The sequence below is a fragment of the Cyprinus carpio genome, chromosome A19 (assembly GCF_018340385.1).
Source record: "Cyprinus carpio isolate SPL01 chromosome A19, ASM1834038v1, whole genome shotgun sequence".
Lineage (NCBI taxonomy): Eukaryota > Metazoa > Chordata > Actinopteri > Cypriniformes > Cyprinidae > Cyprinus > Cyprinus carpio.
In genome coordinates this window covers 21418769-21444323 of record NC_056590.1, presented here as the reverse complement: position 1 = coordinate 21444323, position 25555 = coordinate 21418769, and the positions used below count along the sequence as shown (strand labels likewise).

The 25555-nt window shown below is 37.3% G+C and overlaps 2 protein-coding genes across 7 annotated transcripts; one reads left to right on the top strand and one right to left on the bottom strand.

Moving 5' to 3' along the window:
• Positions 1-290: 290 nt before the first annotated feature.
• ago2 (argonaute RISC catalytic component 2) lies at positions 291-19477 on the bottom strand. 6 transcript variants are annotated; one of them, XM_042777000.1, is made up of 20 exons: positions 19432-19477; positions 17512-17559; positions 16511-16691; positions 16301-16421; positions 15986-16167; positions 15737-15873; positions 13974-14108; positions 13803-13890; positions 13535-13682; positions 13306-13425; positions 13104-13226; positions 12865-12998; positions 12576-12760; positions 12327-12486; positions 12074-12164; positions 9424-9618; positions 9193-9348; positions 8752-8853; positions 8344-8543; positions 291-7950 (listed from the first exon to the last, which is right to left on the bottom strand). In XM_042777000.1, exons 1-20 carry the CDS (start codon positions 19460-19462, stop codon positions 7842-7844), a joined length of 2646 nt encoding a protein of 881 aa, XP_042632934.1. In that variant the 5' UTR covers positions 19463-19477; the 3' UTR covers positions 291-7841. The 6 variants fall into 6 exon arrangements, with proteins under 6 accessions (XP_042632934.1, XP_042632936.1, XP_042632937.1 ...); XM_042777002.1 differs by having other exon boundaries at positions 9193-9327; XM_042777003.1 differs by lacking the exon at positions 19432-19477 and adding an exon at positions 19182-19424 and having other exon boundaries at positions 9193-9327.
• A 1670-nt stretch (positions 19478-21147) lies between these two features.
• dlx5a (distal-less homeobox 5a) lies at positions 21148-23144 on the top strand. Its single transcript, XM_042777004.1, has 3 exons — positions 21148-21614; positions 22155-22339; positions 22654-23144. Exons 1-3 carry the CDS (start codon positions 21260-21262, stop codon positions 22963-22965), a joined length of 852 nt encoding a protein of 283 aa, XP_042632938.1. The 5' UTR covers positions 21148-21259; the 3' UTR covers positions 22966-23144.
• The last annotated feature ends 2411 nt before the right edge of the window (positions 23145-25555 follow it).

The window sequence follows — 25555 nt, the reverse complement described above, 5'->3', positions numbered from 1 at the left end:
GTGAGAAGAGATAGTAAACACCAATGTTGGCCTCAGGCAACATTGTTTTGGGATTTGCAAGAATCCACACAATCTGCGTTTACTTACAAGATGGTTGTTTGGCGATCTAGAAAAACATACGTGTTGAGGGATTTTAAAGGCCAATATGATCTCAGCAAACAGGAATGAAAAAAAAAAAGCTGGCAAAAGCAGCAGACACAACCAGAATTTAGCAGAGGCCAGCACTTCCAAAAACAACAGAGCTAGATGTTAAAAATCCAGCATTAAAAAAACACATTAAAAACAAGACATGACAGTCAGAGGAAATCGTTTATTAAATGATGCAATACAGAGTCAAGCAAAAGTGAGCTATATTAAATGATACATTTTCACATTATGTCTTAGCAGGGTTTACAGCATATCTTGGTTTGTAATTTTATAAGTTTGTTTTAAAAAAAACTCACACTTTACATTATCAAGAAACAACAACAAGGAGCTTAGCAGTGAATGCAAAAATGAATCAGAAATTAAAGAATTCATGACAGGAATGACAGCAAATTTAATTTGGCATGTTATAAAGGAGCACACACAAGGTTAAATGAAAGAAATCGCTGATGTGAGAGGGAGGTTTGACACCACAACGCAGTACAAGAAAGCCTTCGAATTTAAACTGGTCGCTTGGCTTTTCCATCACTAGCATGGACATGGTTTAAAAAAAATAAAAAAAATTCAACATTTTCAACTGTTTGTAATTTACTTGGGGTGGAAAAAAAAAAAAAAAAAAGAGTGTCAACTTACAAAAGAAAAAAAAGAAAAAGCCAAGAAAAGAAAAGCCATCTGTCAGTTCCAGGATACTCCTACATTCTCAGGAGGTAGTTTTATGGCACAAACATATGGCCTGATTTGTAGCGACTTGCATGTTGTGGTTAAATAGTGCATATTTTAAGGCCAGATAGTATTTATTATGTTCCATCCATAAATGCAGTTCTAAGGCTACATTAAGACACAGGTGAGGGGACTGAGGACGAGAGGCAATAGCAGATACAGCCCTTAAATGGCAATACCTGAGTCAACTGTAACTTTTGACTGCAGGACGTCACTACATATCTAATAGTCGTGATCAACTGAGCAATGCTAAAACTAGAGGCTCTGTAATATTGTATCATGTCAGTGAATATGACTGAAAATCTATCAAATTGCATTTGATGTGCATCACTAGTAATCTTTTAAATAGCGGCTCTGGTCAATCACATAATTCTGAAGGTGCTTGCACAGCTTGTGGGCATCAAACCTCCCTACAGGGGAAAATGTTTGAAATGAGGTTCACAAAAGAACAATAAATGAAATTTATGCAGCATTTATCAGGCTTATGAGGTACTTCACATCTATACACTTTATTTTCGAAAAGACTAACAAGTCATATTGTTCCTTAGAATTCCTATTGTAGCAGAAAATACCTCGTCTTAAATAGTCTTAGTCTGTGCGCCCAATTACCACAGGGCATCCTTTAAAACTGCTTAGAAAGTGCAAAATACAAATACTGATCATTCTATGCAGCATTCACTCAAGGTTGCATGATAAATGTACAAATTATCCAATGTGGAGCTGAGTATCAAATTAAAAGGATAGTCCCTCAATCAGGGGTGGGCGAGATTTTAAAAAGGCACACATACACAACAAAAACACGCTGGACGTTTTTAAGCTCACAGATGAAAAACAAGAATCAGAATGATTTTTCATACAACCTTTTTGTACCTTAATATGTAGTTCTCAAAAAACTCAAATGCCAGTGTATTAGGATGTTTAACGCATCCTCAATCAGAGTCTGAGAGAAATCAGATCCAAATTGAATTCCCTTCATAAAATGTAGCATAGTAAATACACGTCAATTGCAATGGATAGCGCTCCGGAGTCATACATGACAACGTTAAAATACAAATAGCTTATCGCAGACTCATCGTGGAACGTTCATCAAACAGATCAGGATCTAATGAGTGCGAAACATCTTTATTGCAATACTGGATATCAATCAAGTAGAAGAATCAAGTAGAGTGCTAGCACTCCAAAGACGGCGAAGCTCAATGATGATTAGATTGCTATTTGACACAGGTTGACAAGCTGCTTCACAAGCGAATGCTGTCAGTTTCCCCAGACATTCATTAAACAGAGCAGTGGTCATTGAACGTTTCTTGTCCAGTATGTCATCCACAATATGGCACAATGCTAGAATGGAAAATGGAACAATGCCAGACTCGACCACCATGTTTTGGCAATTATCTTGGCCTGAATTCGGATTTGTTCTCCATACAACCAGAGGATCTGAGAACAGCTCCGTTTCCACTCAAAAGCTACAGTGGAAAATGATTTTAATCAACCTCTAAAAGCTGATGAGTATTTATCACTACATTTTAAAAAGGGAAACTTTCAAATCATATTTATTTTGGTCCCCTGCAATTTTGTTACATGCTGAAACATCCCTCATGTTGATCCACCATACAATTTTTTTTTTTTAAATGGCTTAAAAAACAAAAGAGAGGGTGAAAGACAACTAAACACTTAATACACAGTATAGGCTTGTGTTGTTTGGTCATAATTATTGTTCTTTGTCATGACCACATACATATACGGATAAGGGATATTTTAATGTTAGCACCTGACACTATTGAGGTAGTTTTTCAAAGTTGGTTTAAAAAGCCAGGTTATGATGAAGCTCTCAATTATTCCAATAAATCAGTCTCAAGACCCCATTTTCCTCATATTTGAATAAATAACAAGTTAGCACGTAATGAACTAATGGAACTGTGCTCTTTTTTTATAGATATTTTTTCCCTCACAACTAGCGTCAATTTTGGTCATTTCAGACTAGTTTTAAAACTAGTTTAGGACTTTGGGGGGGGGGGGGGGGGGGGGGGCATCATACCCCAATAAAACAACTAGCTGAATGGCAACTGACCTGATGAAACTGAGTAGCGGTTTCATTTGTGCACACAATGAACTGAGGCTCTCAGCAAGTACCACTGTCATGATTATGGGACCACCACAGAGTGTTCGCTGGTAAAGCAAAAGGGCTTCAACGAAAGTGAATTTGGCTTATTGGGTTGCTATATGAACATGGGTGTTATAGTATAGCTCAAAAACCCTTTGGATGAAACTTGAGTTGGAAATTCCAGCAAACATAGAAGCAGTACATGGCAAAAAACACGAAACACCAAAACGTTGCCTTATGTACAGTTTTTACAGTACAGCACCACAAACATCAGCGATACAAGGATCTTTGTGCCAGTGTGTATTCTGAATAAACTGCCCATTATCTGTTAATTTAGTACATCACAACCATGAATTGTGAGATACAGTTTGAAATATGCATGGCTATAAGCCCAATGATTCAATGCTGCTTTAAATGTGCATGCATAAAACAAAGTGGAGCAAACAGATGAAAATAATGTGGATGTTCTTAACTAGTATGCAGGTGTATGGAGTACATTCAAACTGTTTGTTTGTATCCTAATGGTTTTAGCAGGTCATAAGGTAGCATCTTTGAAACTTGCCACCTTAGGAATTAAAAAGCAATAAGTACAGTAACAAAACTACCATGTATGTAGGCTTACTATAGTGCAAAAGTTCTAATGCAAATACATTAGCAATATATCTGGTTAAAAGACCACCTCTGATCACACAGCTAGGGGGCAAAATTCTTTTGATGAGACTGTCATTTATATCTGGCTTGAATAAAAAAAGTTTTTGAAATTAAAATCTGAAATTAATCGGGGCACAACCTATGATTAATCAAACCTAAATTGACTAGTTTTATTCAAACCATACGGTATAAAGCGAAAAGGCATGTGGACACTGTAACCCCACACAGATCTGGAAAGATACTTCGCCAAGCAATATACAAGCTTCACTCAAGCAGCAAAAGACAATACTCTAGAAATGATGACTCAAGAGACATACATAATGTTAATGACATAACATTGATAAATAAATCAAGGGAAATTGAGGCACCATTTCAATTTTCAGTTAACACTTTATGTGCCTCTTAAGAATTGAAACAGAGATGCTGCAGCACGATCTCAACAAAACCAGCACCATACTTCGATCTCCTCCATTAATGCTTGGCCCCCATTATATTTGCATTCATGGATATTTGAATGGACTCATTTTAATCAAACATTTGCATCAGATTCCTTATGTCCTTATTAAAAAAAAAAATCAGCTGATTGTATTGTGGAAGGAGAAAAAAAAAAAAAAAAAAAAAAAAAACCACACAAGTTGGACTTCCGTTCACTCAAAGTCCCTAACTCCATTTGGTATGCATGAAAGTTTCACAGACAAAATCCAACAATCTGACCCCTATATACACAAACAAAGTGATGGCTCTGTATGTAAATGAGTTTTTGCATAGTGTAAGAACTCAAGACCTTCTTACATCTGTCAACTTTTAATAGATTAGTGCCAATATGATGGTATATGAAGAAAAAAAAAACAAGGCCAAGACTATCTAATATTGATGGTTCTTCTCTATAACCTTACAATCTGTCCACCAGTATGCAAATTAGTAACACATCTTCTGATATAGTGCAAAAACATCTCATATTTCACACTTGAGAAATTGCATATGTTGTAGACCTTTGACTAAGGTGCTGATTTCAAAAAGGTTAAAATACTAAAAACTCAGTAACTTCTAAAAATCATCCAACTAAAGCAGGTTAAGAGGATGAAAAAAAAAAAAAGGAAAAAAAAAAACATTGTTCCAGAAAATATCTAAGTAGTAGTTTGAGCAATGATTTCACCTCATGTTTCTGATGTTAAATGATAAATACTATTCTTCTAACTTAATGTTAAGAAAAACAGGAAAACTATGTAACACACATTCAAACTCGTATGGATAAAGCAACAATGCGCTGCAATTTAAAAAGGACAGGAAATGATAAAAGTGGAATTCACTATACATTTATAAACATTTTTATAGCTTGCGGTGCACATTTAAAGCATTAAGCCACTTATTCACGGAAACCATTTAATATTCTTTTGGATTCATGACGTATGAAACATTAAATGTTTGACATCTGAAACTTGCAGCACTCCATTCTAGCTTTCAATTCATAGCTTAAAACTACCATAATAAAACAGCAATGCTAAATCATCTAAGCTAAATGGCAGCAGGCATGGTCTCCGAACAAATATGATTTAAAGATGCCATTTTAGAGCAAGTGTTCAAGATTTTCTGTGACATCTACCACTTTCACTTTCAGAGGGACGAAAAGATGACGTTTCCTATTAGTGCAATTATGAGGAAATGACCAGTGTGGTAATGTTACCATAATACAAGTAACAGGTAACAAGAGGTAGGACATCTAGTCATTTCCACACAACTGCACCCAGATAACATGCTCATGATCCAGATGAGCACCGCAACTAGGGAACTCTGTCCATTGCTCTTCAAAGTGCATCTACTGTCACGAGTTACAAGATCAGCGCCAAATAACAACAGAACTCTAGTCAAGTATTTGAAGATAAATTAAAATGCCCCTTATACACAGTCTGTTGGGTTTAAAAAATGAGGGTCAGGGTTTCAGGGTCAAAAGTCAGATTTCACCAGATCAAAAACCAAACATTCCCAATAAGCTCTCTTACCAGTCTGTGATTCTTGTTTAAAAGCTGGAGTTAAACAAGATATTAAAAAATGGTTGTCTCAAGAATAATCTCTAGCACCTACAATTATAATGTCCTATTGTGCTTCAGTTATAGTAGGACATTAACTACAAGTACATATGTAATCTTGTTCGGCTAAAAGGAATAATTGAGAGCCATATAAAGAACATCCAATTGCTGATAATAAAAATAGAGTATTTTGTAAGCTAATACTGCTACAGTGGGTACAGGGTTTGTACTATTTACACTACTAAAAGTACCCAGCATGAAAATGACTACATTACAAATTTTCTATATTTATAATTCATATACACAAACATACCACTAAAATCTCTTGGTAAACAATGCATAGTTAGAAAAAGATGGTTAAAAATTCCCAAGAATTTCAAGTTAAAATTGAAGAATTATTTGGGGTTAGCGATCTTACAGTTAATTAACTAACAAGACTCAATCAATCGCTACACATCTTGATATGCTTTAGAAGGGATAAGACTGTTTACATGAAAACAGTTTACCAACACATATACAATGTATTGCCCTTCAATTTGAACTAAGATTGGATTCTATTTGGTTAAGCAATAAAAATAAAAATAAAAAACTAACAACCACTCGCATAATGGCCCAACCCTGTGACTCTACAAAAGGTCTCTAAAAGAAAAACTAGATTTAACAAGGTTTTAGGTTTATATATCTGAAGAAAAAAGCATCTTGAGTGTTAAAAAAGGGATTTGTTATATTCTCATGGAAATCTTTAAGTTATAAGCAAAAGATTCTTGGTTTAAAAAAAAAAAAAAAAAAAAAAACTAAGGTGCATTTGAAATTTTTATGAAATTTTCACTCTGATTTTGCCAATGCAATTGTATGAGTATTATTCTTTTAAAAAAGTCTTGATTGCCTGTATTCCAGCTGGAATGCGATGACGGCTTTTAAACCTGGCCAGCATAGTACAGTCAAACTTCACTGCGCACAGAACCAAGCAAATCACAGGGCTGCAGATTCCCTGATATTCAGCACAAAACTGGCTTTGTGTTTCAGTGTGGGAAAGATTTTTGACAACATCAAAATGAAAATTTCAGAACAGGTGCTTAAAGTGAAAAGTGATGGTATTTTCTTTCATCAAGGGAGTTTTTTTGAGAACTTAACTCATAAACCCAACTCACTGAAACCTTAGGTTACAATCACAGAGAACAAAAAAAAAGAGAAATTCTCATGGAATTTAGAATTTAAAGTACGCACAAGATAATCTCATCATCTAAATGCTTAGAGCCCCAAGATATTAGTACTTTTCAGGACAATTATCCATATTACAGAGCTGTTTCCGCACAGAGAACCCTGGCACAGATAAACGGAGAGCGTCACTGATGAGAACCAGTCTCATATGAGCGGCAGAGCGCCAGAAAACTGATTGTCAAAACAATTCCTACATTCTCACTTCCAAATGCATTCTTGATTCTACACATACTGTGTTCAAATTTCATGATACAAGCACATGATAGTGCTCGGTCGGTCATGTCATTGACGGACTCATACAGTAGGATGGCTGAGCCCTGGACTGAACAGTAAATGACACCATGATAAAAAATTCGTATTAGCACAAATAAATGAAACAAAACAGGATAAGTACTTTTGTCCTGAAGTCCCCATCTGGTCAGTGCACTTGCTTTTGCTGATAAATAATTTAGCTGTGGAAACTGCATCCCTACAACCCCTAAACCTGATCTGTGTTGTCCTAAACTAACCCGAACCCATTGTTTTGATGAGTTTGTAAAAACTACTGTTCAACAGTCTCCATCACCAGCCTTGGTGATAGTATTGAATCAAGCAAATGTAACTTTCAGTGTAAAAATAGTTTGAATTTTTGGATTGACTATGTAAACATGTTAACCTCTAATCTGACATGCATATGTACAACAGAGACACATAACCATGCCCACCAAACCAAAAGAAAAGGGAAAAAAGGATAAATCTAAAAAACAAAACAAAACAAAACAAAAATTCACATATTACAGTTCTAAAAATCATGGATATTTAGTATGTATGGAAATTGACTACATGGGCAATTGGAAACCTAACAGCATGGCGATTCTTGGTTTTTTCCCCCCATTTGAAGGTTCTCCTTTATACAATTGAGGCAAACACACAAAAATACACACAGACACACACACACCGTGCTGTTTTCAGGATGTAGGGCTAGTTTCTGGCTATGTTCAGGCGAAGTACATGGTGCGCATTGTGTCCTGGTGGATCTGCACAGCTTTGGCCAGGGCTTGTTGGTCTCTGCCATTACTCTGACCTGACGTGTGACTGCCCTCAGCACTGCAGTCAAAAAATTACAACACACACATAAAATCAGATCTATTGGGATATTAACAGTGAATAAGGTCTTGCATTATAAAAAATTAGAGTCACATTTAGCTGTGTAAGGAAATACATGTGAATAAACGCAAAGTTGTAAGCATTAAGGACTTATTTTAGCATACTGTATAGAGCAGAAACAGGAAGTTGCAGCCCAAAGAAAAAGTATACCAAACAAGACTATATAGCCTTCTCTACATGTCATCATGTTACTTATTCAATATAATAAAAGCTTGGACAATCTAGGTTCACTAAAATAAAAAAATAAAAAAACACTTGGATAGTTTCTTCTATTTAGTTTCTCTGTAATAAAACCATGTCATTTACTCTGTCCAAGTTAGTAAGACCTGGTACCTGTCGTGTTCTTTGTCAACCAAGTGGTAGCGAGCACGGAACGCCACCAGGTGGGCATAATAGGCTGGTGCAGGAATGGAGACAGAACGGGTGCAGCGCACGTAGGTGTGGCACAGCTGGTAGGTGAGGACCTGCAGCTCATCAGAGGTGAAATGGTTGTCATCCCACAGCACGTGGTAGTGGGACGGCCTGCTGGTTCCCTGTGGAGATTCAGCAATTATGAAGAACTGAAATCACACATTCTTAGACAAGCATAATGATCACCAACACTAAAGCCAATTAACCTCCACTCTTTTAGGTACCTGACAACTAGGACTAAACCATTCATATGCACTCACTTTATTTAATAAGTCTATGAATTCTTTATTGATCTTTCATTGGTATTCTATTTGAAATATTTAATGGTACCTGAATTCCGGCATGACTGCAAAGATAAAAGTCAAACTCCGATGGATGAGTTATTTTGGTGTCAACTGTGGTGCCAGCAGGGATGTTGCCACTCTTTCCAACCTTGGATATAAACAGCAAATTTGAAAGGCAAATTTAAGAGACATTTTAGAAAAACACCTGAAAAGGACATAATTTAACAAACATAAATTTCCTCAAGGACATGTGCTTGTAACTAAATTCTAGAAAAAGTATTCTTTACCAATGAAAAGAGCAAAGGCTTTTCTGATTCACAAGATATTTGCAATAACCACATTTCTCAATGGTACACGTCCCATGCAGAAAGTTCTACCGAGTACCGAGCACTGTTTACAATTGTACAAGCTTTGTTTACTCCTTGCCAAAAGGACTTTTCCTTTGAGGGACTCCTGTATAGAGATAAAATCCTGCGCATTAACCAACCCGCTCATTCCTGTCCATGCAGAAGAGCCTGGTGTGGTGTCTCTTCTGCACTACTACGAAGGTGATGCCTGGTTGATAATCTTTCTCCAGCTTGATGCAGGCCTCACGAATAGCCAGCAGTTCATGCTGTAGAACCTGCATAGACAAAGCAGGAGACTGAAGATTAAATGAAATGTGTTAGCACCAATCAGCAAGCGTTGGCAAAAAAAAAAGTGCAGGCACGCAATCTACCTGGTTGAACTGGCCCTCTGAAATGCCATCTCGGTAGTAGATGATGCGCGTTGGTTTAAAGCGTGTGGATTTGTAGAACTGGATCAGCAGCTCTCTCACCATGGTGGCCAGATCCTGAATGATGTCCTGACGGTGCTGCTGCACCCGCACCGTGGCACAGTATCGACTTGGGTGGGCATCCATACTGCCAACAACCTAAATATTATATTTAAAAAAATAAATAACATAAAAAGTTTTATCATCAAGTCAAGTGAGCTTTATTGTCATTCTGGTATATGTGGAGACATACAGATGAAAAATGTCATGCCTCACAGATCTACAGTGCTACTCATGTAAACACATGAACAAACATGGACATGAACACAAAACATAAAAAGGTATTTAAACATATAACCTATACAGATCTACATACACCTATATATGGCATAACCTATATAAATGAAACAAATATATAGTTTACAACTTGTATAAACCTACACATAACTAACAAATATAAAAAATATTATTATTATTATTATTATTATTATTATTATAATATAGAGGGCCCCCTCGCTATGAGATGTTAAAAGCCTTAAGGACTAGAGGTCGACAGATGTATCGGTTTTGCCGATTAATCTGCACCGATAGTTGATTGCTGGAACAATCGGTTATCGGCAAAAATCCATGCCGATAGTTTTCCGGGTTGCGTCCATTGCTGGAGCGGCTGAGAAGGCTCTGTTTTCATTATACAGTGCAAGAGCGGCCTCTAGTGGTTGAAATCACCGACAGCACGTGCTATTTTTAGACACGTGAGGCTGCTGAAACTTCAAACCCGGATTTAAATGCAGCTGACAGAAAATCCTATCGCGCCACAGAGCGCTATTCACATAGTTTTCCATTAAATTACATTATATTCGCCCCGAATCATTGTTAATGTACATAATGAATTGTATATTGAGCATTTTCATCGAAACATTTGTCTTTCTGTGGCTCTAATAAAGTCTGTATGCTTAATTTATAGAGCTATAATATAGATCGCTTTTTCCGTTTGCTCCGTTTTTTTTAAACACTGAACTTCAAACTTATCTATGCCTCATTGTTCATTCTTGAAGTAAAATTGTGTCCGTTTGGTGAATAAATAAACTGTTAGACCACTGTTCGAGTTGAACGCGACGCATCCGGAGTGTGTGTGATACCAGTGAGTTCTCCTAGACTCAGCACTGCTCTTTTATTTTGATTAGATAATCATCAAGTGTTCAAGAATAGAAGCAGTTAAAGTGTGAGAGTATACGTTGTGCTGGTAAAATTGTAGTGCCCTGTGATTTCCGTGATGCAGAAAACGCGGACGGAATCCAGTCATAAATACAGAATTCACAGTTTAACGCAGAATGTCACTGGTTTGGTCAAATTTTGAATGAATTAATCAAAAGTAGTCATTACACTTAAATCAATTCACGAAACAGACTAGTATCTGTAACTATTAAGCCTTAAAAGTCGATTTAAATATGAATCCTGCATGTTCTGCGTGACTCTAATGAATGGCGCTGACGCGAGGTTTCATTTATACTGAAGCGTGACGCTCGCGGTGATTTCAGCTTCTGTCGTCTCTCTGAATGAGGACGTAAACACATGAACAACATCTCCAGAACTGCTCTGAGAGAGCTTTCATGAGCTTCTGACCGTTTGATTTGAGTAAAACTAGCCTCATATCACATACACAGAACTGTAAAGGTATTCACAGCAACCCGTCAAAATAAAAGTCTGATCTATTTTTCAGTAGAATGTACATAGCCTACTACTACTACTACTACTAAAATGAAACAAACATTATTTTTTAAGGAATAATCACACATTTCTTCCATGTTTTAATTTTAATAGTAAATCCCCTTTGTTTGCCAAAAAAAAAGTTTGCTTAATTTTCAGTAATTAAAAGAAAAATTCAATTACTGTTTCATGCCTTGATTTGATAACCAGAAAACTTTTAATGCACAACACTGAATTTTTGAGGGGAAGAAAATCATAAGGCTTCTAAGAAAAAAATGAATAAAGTATGTTGTTTTATGCTTTTATATAATTAGACATGCTAAAACACAGAATTTGGTATCAATAAGATATATGGTGAGAAAAATAAAATATTTCATAGGGCCCTAAACGTAATTTTTGATACATTTTTATTGAAATTGATGTGAAAATGTATAACTTTCATGGTTTTAATTAATTAGACTTGCTTTTTGATTAATAAACTTTAACTATTAAAACAGAGTGGAGAAAAATTAAAACGGAAATAACAGAATTTGGAAAAATATAAAACGTAATCTGTGGTAATTTCAACATTTACTATAACTATAATTATTACTTTTATTACTACTACTACTATGATTCAGTACTTTTTTTTTTTTTTTTAAGTGAAGCACTATTTTAGTTTTTGTTCAGTATGCATTTTAAAAACTATCGGTTAATTCATTGGTATCGGCCAGTGTGGTCCAACCTAGCTATCGGTATCTGCAAAAACTACTATCGGTCGACCTCTATTAAAGACTATTGAGATTATATGATATGGCTTAAAATTGTGTACAAGTAGTAGATTGGTCACACTTGTGGTATTAGTGCTACTTGGCACTATGCAATTAACATAATCAGCCTTAAAATATCAGAGGCTTGTCAGGCTTACAGCAGCAATTGAGGGTTTCTTGCCATCTCCAGCTGGTGGATGAGTCACATCTGCACCCAGAAAGATGACTGGTTGCTGAAACACCAAGGGCCTAAAGACAAAAACAGTGATAAAGCAACGCAGAAAAGTTTAGAGATTGTTTTAGTTTCCAGTCAAGTTGCATGGGTAAGCACCCGAGGCGTTAACAAACCTGCAACAGAAAAGTGCCTTAAGCTTTCTGCACGTCAAAGGCTTTTGAAAAAGCTGCCCTCACCTGCCCTGTGGAAGAAGAATGTTGTTGACTCCACCCAGTTTGACATTAATCTTCAGGCAGAGGTTGGAAAGGGTCTGAGGTGTAGTCTTCTGCACATTCTTCACCTGGACACACTGCGTGGCCATGCCAAGAACAGTGTCTCCAACACGCTTCACCTCAGCTATAAGAATTGACAGTGTTTAGAACATTACAACTTTACAAACACACTGCAAATTAAAACACTAAAGAAACCAAGAGGATTTAAATTACCATAAACAGGAGTCTTCCCAGGTAGGATGACAACCACCAGCTGTAAGCCTTGGTAAGTGTACTTGAGGTGTTTGAACATGGGCTCCACACTGTCTGCTCCCTGGGCATATTTGCAAAAGCATGGCTGGCCCTGAATGGGCATGCCAGCATCACGTGATATCTTACGGAGCTGGTCAGTAAATGCCCTAGAGAAAACAAACAAATGATTCCACCATGTAAGGTTCTGAATGTTTTTAATAATTCCACCAAATACAAATACTTCTCCAGATCCAGGTCAAAGCTGGCTTACTTCAGAAGAAGTTCTGTACACTGCCTCTGTGGGGCAAAGCAGGCAATAGCCCAAACTTTGATCTCAATCCCTGTGTGGAACTGCTTGTTCCTCATGTCCCACACACCCTGGACTGGGGTAGCTATTGCTTTGTTCTGAAAAAACCAGAGACATGACCAAATTAGGAAGACACATCCAGATTGGAATTCAATGACAAGGTCGGCAAGATAAACGTCAAGTTGATCAGGACAGGTTCCTACCCTTCCACCATAGAGAATTGAAGGTGCCTGAAGGACCCGACCATTGACCTCAGTCATCTCGTCTCTTACCATAACTCCAAACTCACGCACATAAGGATCGGTGTTGAAGTTGGCACTTCTCATCTGTCACAACCAAATGAAATCCATCATGAGGTGGGGATGAGATTTAGAAGACTGAAAAAGGACAGAGAGCTGCACATACCAGTTTGCTGATCTCATCCTGACGGTCAGGCGCAGACCTGGCTGTGGCACGTATCATAGTGGAGGTCTGATTGTCTGTCAGTTTCTTGATGCATCTCTGTCCGGCTACTATGTTACAGACCTGAATTAAAAAAAAAATAATAATAATAATAAAATAAAGGAAAATGACATTCAGAGAAAAAAAAAAATGAGAGCGAGAGATAGGTGGAAAAAAAGCAAGCATAACCAACCTCCAGCGGAAGGTAGGTGTGTTTCTGTTCCTGACCAACTTGTAAACATGGGAGATGTGGATATAGCAGCACCAGTTTATACTTATCCTTGAAGTACTGGGCAACAGTGCATTCAATGGTCTGACCATTCTCTTGTTGCAAAGGAAACCTGGAGACAAGCGAAATACATTTTTAAGCACTGACCTTTAACGCTGCGTCATCTGAATGAGGAATATAAAATGCATTGGCATTCATACAGAAAGAGCTCTAGCCATTTAAAACATCTTACGTTTGATGGCTGGCTGGTCTTCTAGTCACATTACAAACCCTGTATTTTCTCTTCATCTGTCCACAGTGAGTGATTTCAACCTTCAGACCTGATAGGTTAAAAAAATTAAGTGTTCAAAAATTAAGTCCATAAAAAACATTAGGGATGTCATGAATTATTGTAATAAATCACCTTTGATTTCCTTGGTAAACTTCACTCTCTGGGAATCTGTTAAGGGCTTCTGTTGCTCTTCAATGCTTTTAAAATCCAAAACCTCACACATGAACTCAATCACAGGTTGAGCTTTGTAGAATGCAGTGGCGGACACTAAAGATAAATATTACAATACAAATATTCATATAAGAAAGGTTCAAGAAACATTTATTAAAGGGATAGTTCACCCAAAAATCAAAATTATGTCATTAATGACTCACCCTCATGTCGTTCCAAACCCGTGAGACCTCCGTTCATCTTCGGAACACAGTATAAGATATTTTAGATTTAGTCCGAGAGCTTTCTGTCCCTCCATTGAGAATGTATGTACGGTATACTGTCCACGTCCAGAAAGGCCGTGAAAAAGACATCTTCAAAGTAGTCCATGTGACATCAGAGGGTCCCGTTAGAATTTTTTGAAGCATCGAAAATACATTTTGGTCCAAAAATATCAAAAAACTACCACTTTTTATTCAGCATTGACTTCTCTCCCGGGTCTGTTATGAGCGCGTCGCACAGCACATCCGGTTCGCGAACGAATCACTCGATGTAACCGGATCTTCTTGAACCAGTTCACCAAATCAAACTGAATCGTTTGAAACGGTTCGCGTCAACAATAAGCATTAATCCACAAATGACTTAAGCTGTTAACTTTTTTAACATGGCTGACACTCCCTCTGAGTTCAAATAAAATCAATATCCCGGAGTAATTCATTTACTCAAACAGTACACTGACTGAACCGAGCCAGATAACGAACGAAACATTGACTCGTTCTCGAGTCAAGAACCGTTTCTGTCGGACACGCGCGTCCGACAGAAACGGTTCTTGACTCGAGAACGAGTCAATGTTTCGTTCGTTATCTGGCTCGGCTGGCTGATTCTGAACTGATTCTGTGCTAATGTTATGAGCGCGGGTAAACCGAAGGCTTGAATCAAGGGCAATCATCGCCAATGAAGTCATTACGTCGAGTGCAAAAGAACTGGTGAACCGTTTTCGGCAACCGTTTTATTGAATCAAAACTGTCCGAAAGAACCGGTTCGCGGAGAAGAACAGAAATTCCCATCACTACCGGTGATCCGAAAACCGATGCAACCGGTTCTTGGACTCGAGAATGAGTCAATGTTTCGTTCGTTATCTGGCTCGGTCATCGGTTCAGTCAGTGTACTGTTTGAGTAAATGAATTACTCCGGGATATTGATTTATTTGAACTCAGAGGGAGTGTCAGCCATGTTAAAAAAGTTAACAGCTTAAGTCATTTGTGGATTAATGCTTATTGTGTGACGCGAACCGTTTCAAACGATTCAGTTCGATTTGGTGAACTGGTTCAAGAAGGATCCGGTTACATCGAGTGATTCGTTCGCGAACCGGATGTGCTGTGAACGAGCTCCAAACAGACCCGGGAGAGAAGTCAATGCTGAATAAAGTCGTAGTTTTTGATATTTTTGGACCAAAAATGTATTTTCGATGCTTCAAAAAATTCTAACAGACCCTCTGATGTCACATGGACTACTTTGAAGATGTTTTTATTACCTTTCTGGATGTGGACAGTATACCGTACATACATTCTCAAAGGAGGGGACAGAAAGCTCTCGGACTTAATCTAAAATATCTTATACTGTGTTCCGAAGATGAACGGAGGTCTCACGGGTTTGGAACGACATGAGGGTGAGTCATTAATGACATAATTTTGATTTTTGGGTGAACTATCCCTTTAATGCAGATGACGTCAGTGCACACTGACCATCAATGTTGAGCATCATCTTCCAGAGGGATGGTCGAACAGACTGATGGAAGCCAAACCAAACTTCTCTTCCTCCACCGAGGGGGTTGGAGCATCCCTCAGAGGGAGTGAAGAATGAACGTCCGACTGGGGTGTACCTGCAGACACAGCAATAACGCGTTTAAACAGCACAGTGTGCAGAAGGATGAAGTCTGAGGCCCCCTAATAGTGATATAAGGAAAGCAGAGTCAACAAAACACCGCCATTAACCTCATAGAGGGCAAATGTCTCATGACAACGTCCAGAGCCTGAATAGTCTCAAAGGGGATGTTTGGTAGCCGCCCAGACAGTGCTTCATGTAGAGACTGCAGACTCACACAGGACACCCATTTTATAGCTACTTTAAAACTCCTGTCTTTTCCCTCCCCTGGAATTGTGACCTCCAGCTCCACCTAAAAGAACAGTTTGGGACATCAGTATGTAAAAATGTAAAAAGACTTCAATGTAGAATTTTGTGTAGATACATAGTAAAACATTTCAGTCACTACTTTATCAAACATGAACATAAAGCCAACACAGACTTACTTTGTCTCTTCCAATGGGTAAAGGCATGGCAGTGTAGAGATTCTTCCTTCCATCATACACAGGCTTTCGATCTCCAAAGATCTGCGTCTTAAAGTGCTGGACCATGTGCTCAACAATTTCACTACAAAAAAAAAAAAAAAAAAAAAAGGATGTATACATTCCTTTCCAAACAATCAGTTGAAATTTCAAGTTTCAGTCAATAGATGTTACCGGTTAACTCTCCGTGGGCATTTCTCAGGCTTGATGTCTATGTCGTAATGGTACACCTCCAACTTGGGTATTTCCATTTCAAAGAAGTTGGCCTGAAGCTTGATTGTCCTACCCATTGTGCCAAAGTCTGGCCGTTGAGGTGGTTTGAAGACATACTCTTGTGCTGGAGGAGACAGGGGAGCTATGGGACACACACAAACAATTTTATTTATTTTTAACATTAATTAGAAACACTACCTTTTTTTAGTCCATTATTTTAAGCTAGAAAAGTCCATTTGTAGTTCAGTAGACCTCTGAGTGACTTAATCCTATTAATTAGGCCCACACAAACATTTAGGTAAGACTATTAGAGCTCTGCTGTGCCACAAACTCAAGCACCCCACCTTACATAACATCTTTATTTTCCTATATAGAATCTAACTGGTCAACATTAGTTTGAAAAGTTTCTTACCTGCTATCAACTTCATTTTTGTTTAACTGTATCGAAAAGCAATATCTCACACTGTTGTACTGAATATTAAAACTAATAATAACATCCATGTGCTCATGCACTGTTTAAAAAATAAAAAGGTGGTAATTTTCTGCCAGGACATCATCCATTAACTTTTACAAACATTTCTGTTAACCCTAAAACACAACACAATTAAGTGCAAAATTCAAAAGGCAGCTTAAATACCGGTTTAAAAATAAATAAATAATAATAAATACATACAGAAATTTACTTAAATACTGTGCCCTATTTTTTCACAGTGTGTGATACTGCAAGTAATAAACCTCTTCTACTACATACTAACTTACCCAATCAGCAACTGGAAAATGAAAAATACTAAGCAATACTGAAGGTTTAGAGAAACAGTGTGTCAAAAAAATGTTCTTAACAGTAAATTAATTTTCAAGAAAATCATTCCTATGGTTTAAAGCTTTAAACATTTCAACTTGATAAACAGTACTGAAAATATATGCTAGGATTTCAACAGGCCAGCTTAGTCTGGGCTGCTTACCAGTAACATCTGACCCTGAAGACTGATGTCCCTGACACAGCTCAGCAGCTATAAAAGACATAATAACTGGTTTATTTCAAACAAACCTCTACATTAGTGATCATGTGCAGAAACATATGTAAAATCATAAAAATACAGCCATTTAACTTGAAAACAGGTTTTCAGTGCAAAGCCAGATTAGCACAGTAAAATTACAATTCAGTTATACGATCAAATGAAAGCAATTGATTTAATACCCAACAGATTTAGTTGATTACAAATGTCGAGCATACAATAAAACTGGGCCACACGGGGTTTGTTGATTTGGGGAAAAAAAACAGGTCAAGTTAATGCAACAGTGTTAAATGTGTGAGAAACATTCAATGTAGAAGGAGGCTTGTGGGTATCTGAAGTCTTTCACTGACAGATTCCATGAACTGTCTCACCCCATCTTATCAACCCTAAAAACACGGCAGGAAGATACTAGGGACATGAACCCATCCCACTGGGCAACAGGCCTTTCACCTCCTTATCACCAACACCACACAAGCAACTCAACAACCTGCCAAACTCTCCCACACACTCAAGTACCAGGATGTCTTTTCTTTGAAGTACAGCAACTTTTCTTCACATCACCATTTCAGATGCCTCACACATATCAACATGGCTCTAAAGCACATAATACAACAAACTCATCATTTTTATGAAACCTAAGTGGTAACACTTTACAATAAGGACCCATTTATTAAAATTTGCTAACATAAACTAACAGCTAAGTATTTTACAGCATTTCTAAATGTTTATTAATACAACACAACAATGCAATAAGTAATGTAAACAAATACAAAGTTTTGATTTTAAAACTATATTAGGACACTGAAATTAACATCAACTAATAATAATAAATGCTGTAGAAGTGTTCATTTTAAGCACATGTTTACTAATGCAGTAAACTAATGTTAACAAATGGGCCCTTCATGTAAGTTTATGACTTGGACAAAAACTGTAGTTTTACGGTCTTTCTTAAAATGTGTGAAACTCATTTAGTACTTTAATACTTCTTTCTGAAATGTAATGAAGATATATAATACACTAGATCATAATAAACTATAAAATAACAACAATTTTGCACTCATAATTCGGGTAAACAGTCAACTTTAGCTGAACATCGCGACTTTGCAAATATATAACAAGTCGACCGGAAAGATCTGCAAAATTTGGAAGCATAATAATTAATAATTTCTTAACTAGAACTTTAGTTGGTAACTTTCAGTACCTGGCTAACTGGGAGAAACTCAAACTGGTGCCAAAGTATAAACGTTAAAACTCACATAGAACAATAAGACCGAAACCTCTAAACTACGCTAATATCTCTCAACCTAAAATAGTTAGAAAGTATGAGCTGTTAGCGTTTTAAGATCGACGTGCACAGGAGTTTAACAAGCGGCTGTAAATTCAAAAGCCAGCAGGTCAACAAGCTTAGCTAGCAGGCTAACAATAATGGGCCTACAAAACAAAGCATCGACAGAGACGGAAAATAAGACTTAAGTACTATAAACTAAACAAAATATTTGAACATTGATGTCATGTGCAACCGAACGCCATTTAACTACATTTTTATCTTTAACAAAATCACCAGACTTATTCAGTTAGCATCTCGTCGCTAGCACGTCGCTAATCATAATACTCACCACCAGCTGCTCCAATCGGATACATTTTAAACGCTTTCTGCACCGCAATTCAATCGCAGACCGATACTTTTTGTTTTTCGGATGCCACGTAACACATGCGGTAACGGGAAAGATGGGTTTTATTTTAAAACAGCATCAATATAAAGGAGAAAAGTGAGAATAATGAGCGCGCTCAGTTAGTGGAGCACGAGAGCTCTGACTGGCCCCATCCCATCCCCCTCGCACGAGCGCCTATTTACCCGACACTCACTCTCTCTCACTGCCTCAAAGCGCACGCACATACACACTAACACGGTCTCTCCGCGTCGCCTTATATTGTATGTAAAGTGTTTATACAAATTTACCAAAAGCAGTTTCAAAACAATCGTTATGTTTTATTTAACAAAGTCTAAATAAGACTGGTGGACAGGGTACGTCATTTCCGGCTTTGTTTAGCGAAGAAGAATTTATGTAGTGGCATATATGAATGTAAAACGTTGAGGCTATATTTATTTCGTTATATTTATTGTATATATTTTTATTGTAGATATTTCTCGCAGTCGTGTTATTCTGTTGTATCACAATGTAAGTTCTGGATTTATTAACTTATCTTTTATTAAGAGGGTTGGACAGTGTCAGAAACACTTTTTTTTTTTTTTGCCTCTACATTTTAAGTAGTGGAAAATTTTTCACAAAAGAAAAAAGACACAACATTTGTCATTTTTTTCTGACCCTTAGGGTGGGTTTTATTAAGCAGTCAAATATTATTTTAAATATTTTATTAAAAAATATGTTATACATAAAATATACTTTATTTACTATGGAGACCTACCGAGTTTGGAAACATTTGCTTTACACCAATGAATTTTTAATGTGTAAATTGGATTTATTAACTTGTTTAATTTGTTGTTGATTGTACCATACTCCTTCAAACTATTTTTGTTCATACATTTTTCAGTCAAACAGAATTCATTACATTGTAGCTTACAGAATCATTAGGCCTATATTTCAATTATATGATTAGTCAAACCAAGGGTACAACCACTAACCACTGATTTATTACGCTACTTGACTGACAATTTGTCAGGTTAGGCATTTTTCCTCATCATTTAGGCCTATGACTAGTCAACACCTGCATTAATGCACTGTTACAGTGGTCATGTATTGTCTTGTTTGAAGATGGCTAACAGATGTAAAGAAATTCGGGCTACCATGAGTCCACTTGGTGGCACCATTTCACCACTATTGCCGACAACCTCACTGAATGCTTGTTGGACAATGCTTTTCATTAACATTTAAGGAACAATAATATTACAAACTAGCAAAATTCTGAGTCGTTAAATTATATTGCACAGATTTGTGTCATCATCATAAAATCAAGCGCACTCAACATGATGTAAGTAGGCCTTTTCATGCATTGCTGCCATGAAAATAATTCTCAAGCAACCGCTGATGACACAGATGGACCATATGATTTGATTTAGTGTTTAATGGTAAATTATTGTAATCTGAAAAATAATGAGCATTTTCTGGTTACAAATATGCAAATTAATATGTAGATTAACAGATGAATAGCCTATACAAACACACACATAAAAAAAACTTTAATCCGTAGAACTTCTGAGAGGATATAAGTAAACAGAACAATATCTGTAGGCTATATGTAATTATATTTGCCTTTAAAGTGTTCCAAACATATTTAAGGAATCAGACATTTCTGCTGCATGGTGAGAGGTAGATTTGCATGGAATAGATCAGCAGCCGTCTTCTTTTCGTTCAGTGAAGAACTTATATCAAATAATAATCCATTTCCCTTTCAATTTGTTTGTAAACATACCATAAATACCTCTATTAAGTTTTTTTGTTCTTCTGAAACTGGTTGAACGAGTTGGGGAGTAAACTGCCGTCTGCTGGGCTCCTTGGCCAATGGCACTAGATCCTCCCTGCAGTGCGTAACAGCGCAATTTAGGATTTAACCAAGTCTTTGCTGCGGGGCTTAAAGCAGTCTTCAAGAGAGACGCTTGCACACACAATGTTAGTGTAGACTCTGTGGACCCCTGTAGAGTTAGACTGCCTTTTTACGTTGTCTTATCCAAACTATGACTGGAGTATTCGATCGAAGGATTTCGAGTATTAAACCTGCAGATTTTCAAAACCCTTTTCAGCTCTCCACGATGCATCATCCATCTCAGGAATCTCCAACCCTACCGGAGTCGACAGCCACGGATTCTGGCTATTACAGCCCTGCTGGAGGGGTTCATCATGGCTATTGTTCACCGAGCTCGGGCACGTATGGGAAACCTCTTAATGCCTATCAGTACCAATACCACGGAGTCAATGGATCTTCTGGAAATTACCCTGCAAAATCCTACCCTGATTACGGCTCATACTCCACAGCATATCACCAGTATGCCGGAACATATAATAGGGTGCAGTCACAACCGAGCCCGCAAGGTCAGTTATTATATAATATATTCAATTATTGTTTTTATTATTATTATTATTATTATTATTATTATTATTATTATTATTATTATTATTATTATTATTATTGTAGGCTTAGGCTACATAATAAACATGATCATGGTTGAGCATTATTGTTGAACATATTGTATAACCAGGGTATTACAGTTGTTTTTATTATAAGGTCTAAATTTCGTAGTCTAACTAATTTGGAGGAAATGTTAAACTGCTGTGGCATTACATCTAATTCGAAGTGGGTTCTTTAACGATTTACTGTGTTTTATATAGGCCTAGCCTACGTATACAAAACACTGCATGCGTAAAAATATAGATTAGGCTACGTAGAAAATAAGTGCATGTAAAATGCGTAAATATTAAAGAAATTATTCTCTGACAATCAAATGTCTCAATGCGGGTAGAAATTTGAAAGCACTGCGACACTTGACATAAATCACTGCAAGATTTACCAACAATCAAGTCACTGCTTTTTTTTATCCTCATGTATTTATCTAATATTTGTTCACCCGTTAGAAAAAGAAACAGCCGAGCCAGAGGTGAGGATGGTCAACGGTAAACCCAAGAAAGTCCGGAAGCCCCGCACCATCTACTCCAGTTTTCAGCTCGCTGCTCTACAGAGGAGGTTTCAGAACACGCAGTACCTCGCGCTTCCAGAGCGAGCCGAGCTCGCCGCATCGCTGGGGCTCACACAGACACAGGTTCGACAATGCTTTATTGTAATCAATTTTATGTAATACTAAAATAATAATAGGCCTATACATTTGAAATTAAAATATTGATATGAGCTAGCGGCAACGTTGGGAGCCACACAACCGCTTGTTTAACATTTAATGTAGGCTATTTATCAAAGGCTGTTAAAATAATAGGCCTAAGCGACGTTAACGACATAATAAAAATATTTTTTATTATTATTAAGGAGTATAAATGGAGTATAAATTTGGCAGAAACAGCCATTGTGTTTTATTCAGGAATTTGCCCTCAGAATCTCATAAAACATTTTGTTTCCTCACAGGTGAAAATTTGGTTCCAGAACAAGAGATCAAAGCTAAAGAAGATCATGAAAAACGGCGAACTGCCTCCAGAACACAGTCCGAGCACCAGTGACCCGATGGCGTGTAATTCACCGCAGTCTCCCGCGGTCTGGGACTCACATGGTCCTCAGAGACCTCACCATCAGCCGCAAAATATTATCACACCGACATCCACGTTTCTGGAAAGCGCCAGCTCGTCCTGGTATTCCTCCACCGGGGCAATGAATTCTCACCTTCAGGCACCCGGCACGTTACAGCACTCGTTGGCACTCGGATCAGGAACGTTGTACTGAAATTTGTTTATTATTTTGTTGTATATTGGACTGGTGTTAACATTTTTTTTTTCTTTTCTGGAATATGCAATGTATCGATATGGCAGTCCTAGAAGAACGTGTATAATGTGTAAATTGTGTGCATGTATGTAATTTATTGCATTTGGAAGAATTATTAAATGTTTTAAATGGACAATGGATTCTTTTCTGGAATATGCATCAACGCGTACATCCGACATCCGACGATATGCCAAAACATTAAGGACAACCCCAAATAAATGTGTTTTTCTTTAATTATCAAACATTTTGTCTTCTTTAAGTTAATTTATAACTCAAAACACATCAATGCACAGAGCACTTTGTTTGGCTTTAGAGCCTTTATGATATGCTGTTTACTCGACTTTTCTGTGTTTGGTAAAGAGACTTGTAAAGGGAAAGAATTGTTAAATGGAATTTGAGGAAATTATTTTGTATTAATATTTTGAGCTCGTGTGTTGGCTGAGTCACTATGTTATGGCAAATAAAAAGATAACATTTCTACAGTCTAATTAAAAAAATAGGATTTGCCTCGGATTTGGTCTTCAGTTGATAATTTAATTTAATATTTTAAAGGAGTGCATTTGGTGGTTATTATTATTAGCTAATTCCAAATAAATACATTTGTTTTTAGATTGTTTATTACGTTAGTAGGACTGGATATTTGATCTTCATCTTAATTAAAACCACCCCTGACGAACGAAAAATTTAGTCTGGCAAACAGTGTGCTCTGCCTTGCTGTCTTTGTGTCCCTTACAATTAGTAGCTTTGAACTGTAGTGAGGAGGCGAAGGGACGGCGCGGAGATCTGAGGCAGTCCGCATGCCTGTGGGGGCAAACCGGCTCCAGCGACCACAACCCAGCCCTGACAGATCCTCCTCCTGGAAAAATGCTGAACATCTCATTAAAACCAGTGCTTACATTTCTACAGCTGCCTGCCACGATCAATCGTGAAAAGGGCCACCGGGACATGGATTAATTAGAGATTTTCTTTGCTGACTATGGAGATAATATTACTGTAAAACCAAATTAATAATAAAAAATAAAAATAGAAAATCGGCCCAGTGAAATACTTCGTGGCTATTTATTATCAGCTAGCCTACTGACAATATTTCCTCACAAGTCATCGGCGATCTTTTCAGTAGCCTAGTATTCAAAATAGGCTACACATGCGTAAAAAAATATGACTGAAGTCCAGTTTTTCTCAATGACACCAGAATAGAATTGGTAGACCTACTTGCCATGTTTTGAATACTAAATTGATGGTTAACATAGACTAGAAACAAAAAGTAAAATCGCCAAGGCTATGCTATAGGCCTATTGTTCACTGTTTTATTTGAAAGCCTATATAAACAACAAGTCATCGTGACGAATATACCCAATAAAAAAACCGTGACATAATTATGAGAATATCGTAGTAGCCTATACTAATAGGCTTATGCATTTTGTTTATATCCCTCACCCCCTCCCAAGCAGGCGTTGCGTTCACGCTCAAAACACACACGCCATCAACTTACTTCGCCTCTCTTTCTATTTCACGTACACAAACACGCTATATCCCATGCCATTATATCGAGAGCCTTGTTAAATTCCAACTGAACATTTTCCACTCTACGAATTCACTGCAAACCGGGTATAAATAATGACAGTTAGCTTTACTGGACACCCTCAACTGTAACACTCAACAATAATTATACTTCCACCAGGATTAGCTCCATTATCATAATCTGGACATTAACAATTATCTATAATTTGCAAAGATGCGCCTGGTTCTTGATTGCAGAAGGTTTTTTCCCTAGCTCACCATCACTAAACAGTGACAGTAATAACGGCTAATTTTGCAGGCAATATATAAGAGGTGTCGGGGTGTGCAAACACTTTCACACCTGGATTTGCTTACTCAGCCCAAGCGGCACACAGGAGCGTTCGCTTTCACAACGCTATCTTTATTGAAACATTAAAACCAGAGATTTTGATCTATGCCAAACAATAAATTTATCGAAGGTAAGTGTTGCTCTATTACCATGTTGTTTTGTTGTTGGCTGATCTGAGTGTCGCTGATTGGTTGGCAGGCATTGTTATGATCTGCAGTTCGACTTGTTGGAAAAGTCATGCTATTTTACAGGAAAACGTGTGACCCACGAACGCTGGGATGTAGTAATCAGGTCATGATTTATATTGGTAATTATTTATCTCCTTCTTTAACATGCGTACACACATATTCTTGTATAATAGTGCTTTCTCACAATTCTTAGGTTGCATCCGGTATCCACTGCTGTGTCTGTCTGTCCGTGTCTGTCAGGGCCCCTCTACGTGTAGGGGCCTTAACTCTCACGAACACATTTTGTTTTTATGATTATTCGTAAACAGTTTTGATTCAATCAAAATAAAATTCAGCTGTAGTATTTTAGGTTGCAAAAAATCTCAGGGTATATTTGAAAGACATTACTGTGTCCTATACGGTGTTCCTATTTCAACATATATGTTATGTTCCTATAGCAAGAGCAAACATTTAAATGAACCATCCCAATCTGTTGATGAGGGAACCTTTTTAGAAAATCAAGCCCCATTCTCTG

What these genes read in the sequence shown, in the direction of transcription:
- ago2 (XM_042776997.1), bottom strand. Translation starts at nt 19,462, where the DNA reads ATGTGCGTGCGCTTTGAGGCAGTGAGAGAGA. An exon ending in AGACATTTGCCCTCTATGAG is followed by an intron (nt 15,874 to 15,985) that starts GTTAATGGCGGT and finishes CTGTGTCTGCAG; the next exon opens with GTACACCCCAGTCGGACGTT. An exon ending in AGGATGAGATCAGCAAACTG is followed by an intron (nt 13,227 to 13,305) that starts GTATGTGCAGCT and finishes TGGTTGTGACAG; the next exon opens with ATGAGAAGTGCCAACTTCAA.
- dlx5a (XM_042777004.1), top strand. Translation starts at nt 21,260, where the DNA reads ATGACTGGAGTATTCGATCGAAGGATTTCGAGTATTAAACCTGCAGAT. An exon ending in GTCACAACCGAGCCCGCAAG is followed by an intron (nt 21,615 to 22,154) that starts GTCAGTTATTAT and finishes TTCACCCGTTAG; the next exon opens with AAAAAGAAACAGCCGAGCCA. An exon ending in TGGGGCTCACACAGACACAG is followed by an intron (nt 22,340 to 22,653) that starts GTTCGACAATGC and finishes GTTTCCTCACAG; the next exon opens with GTGAAAATTTGGTTCCAGAA.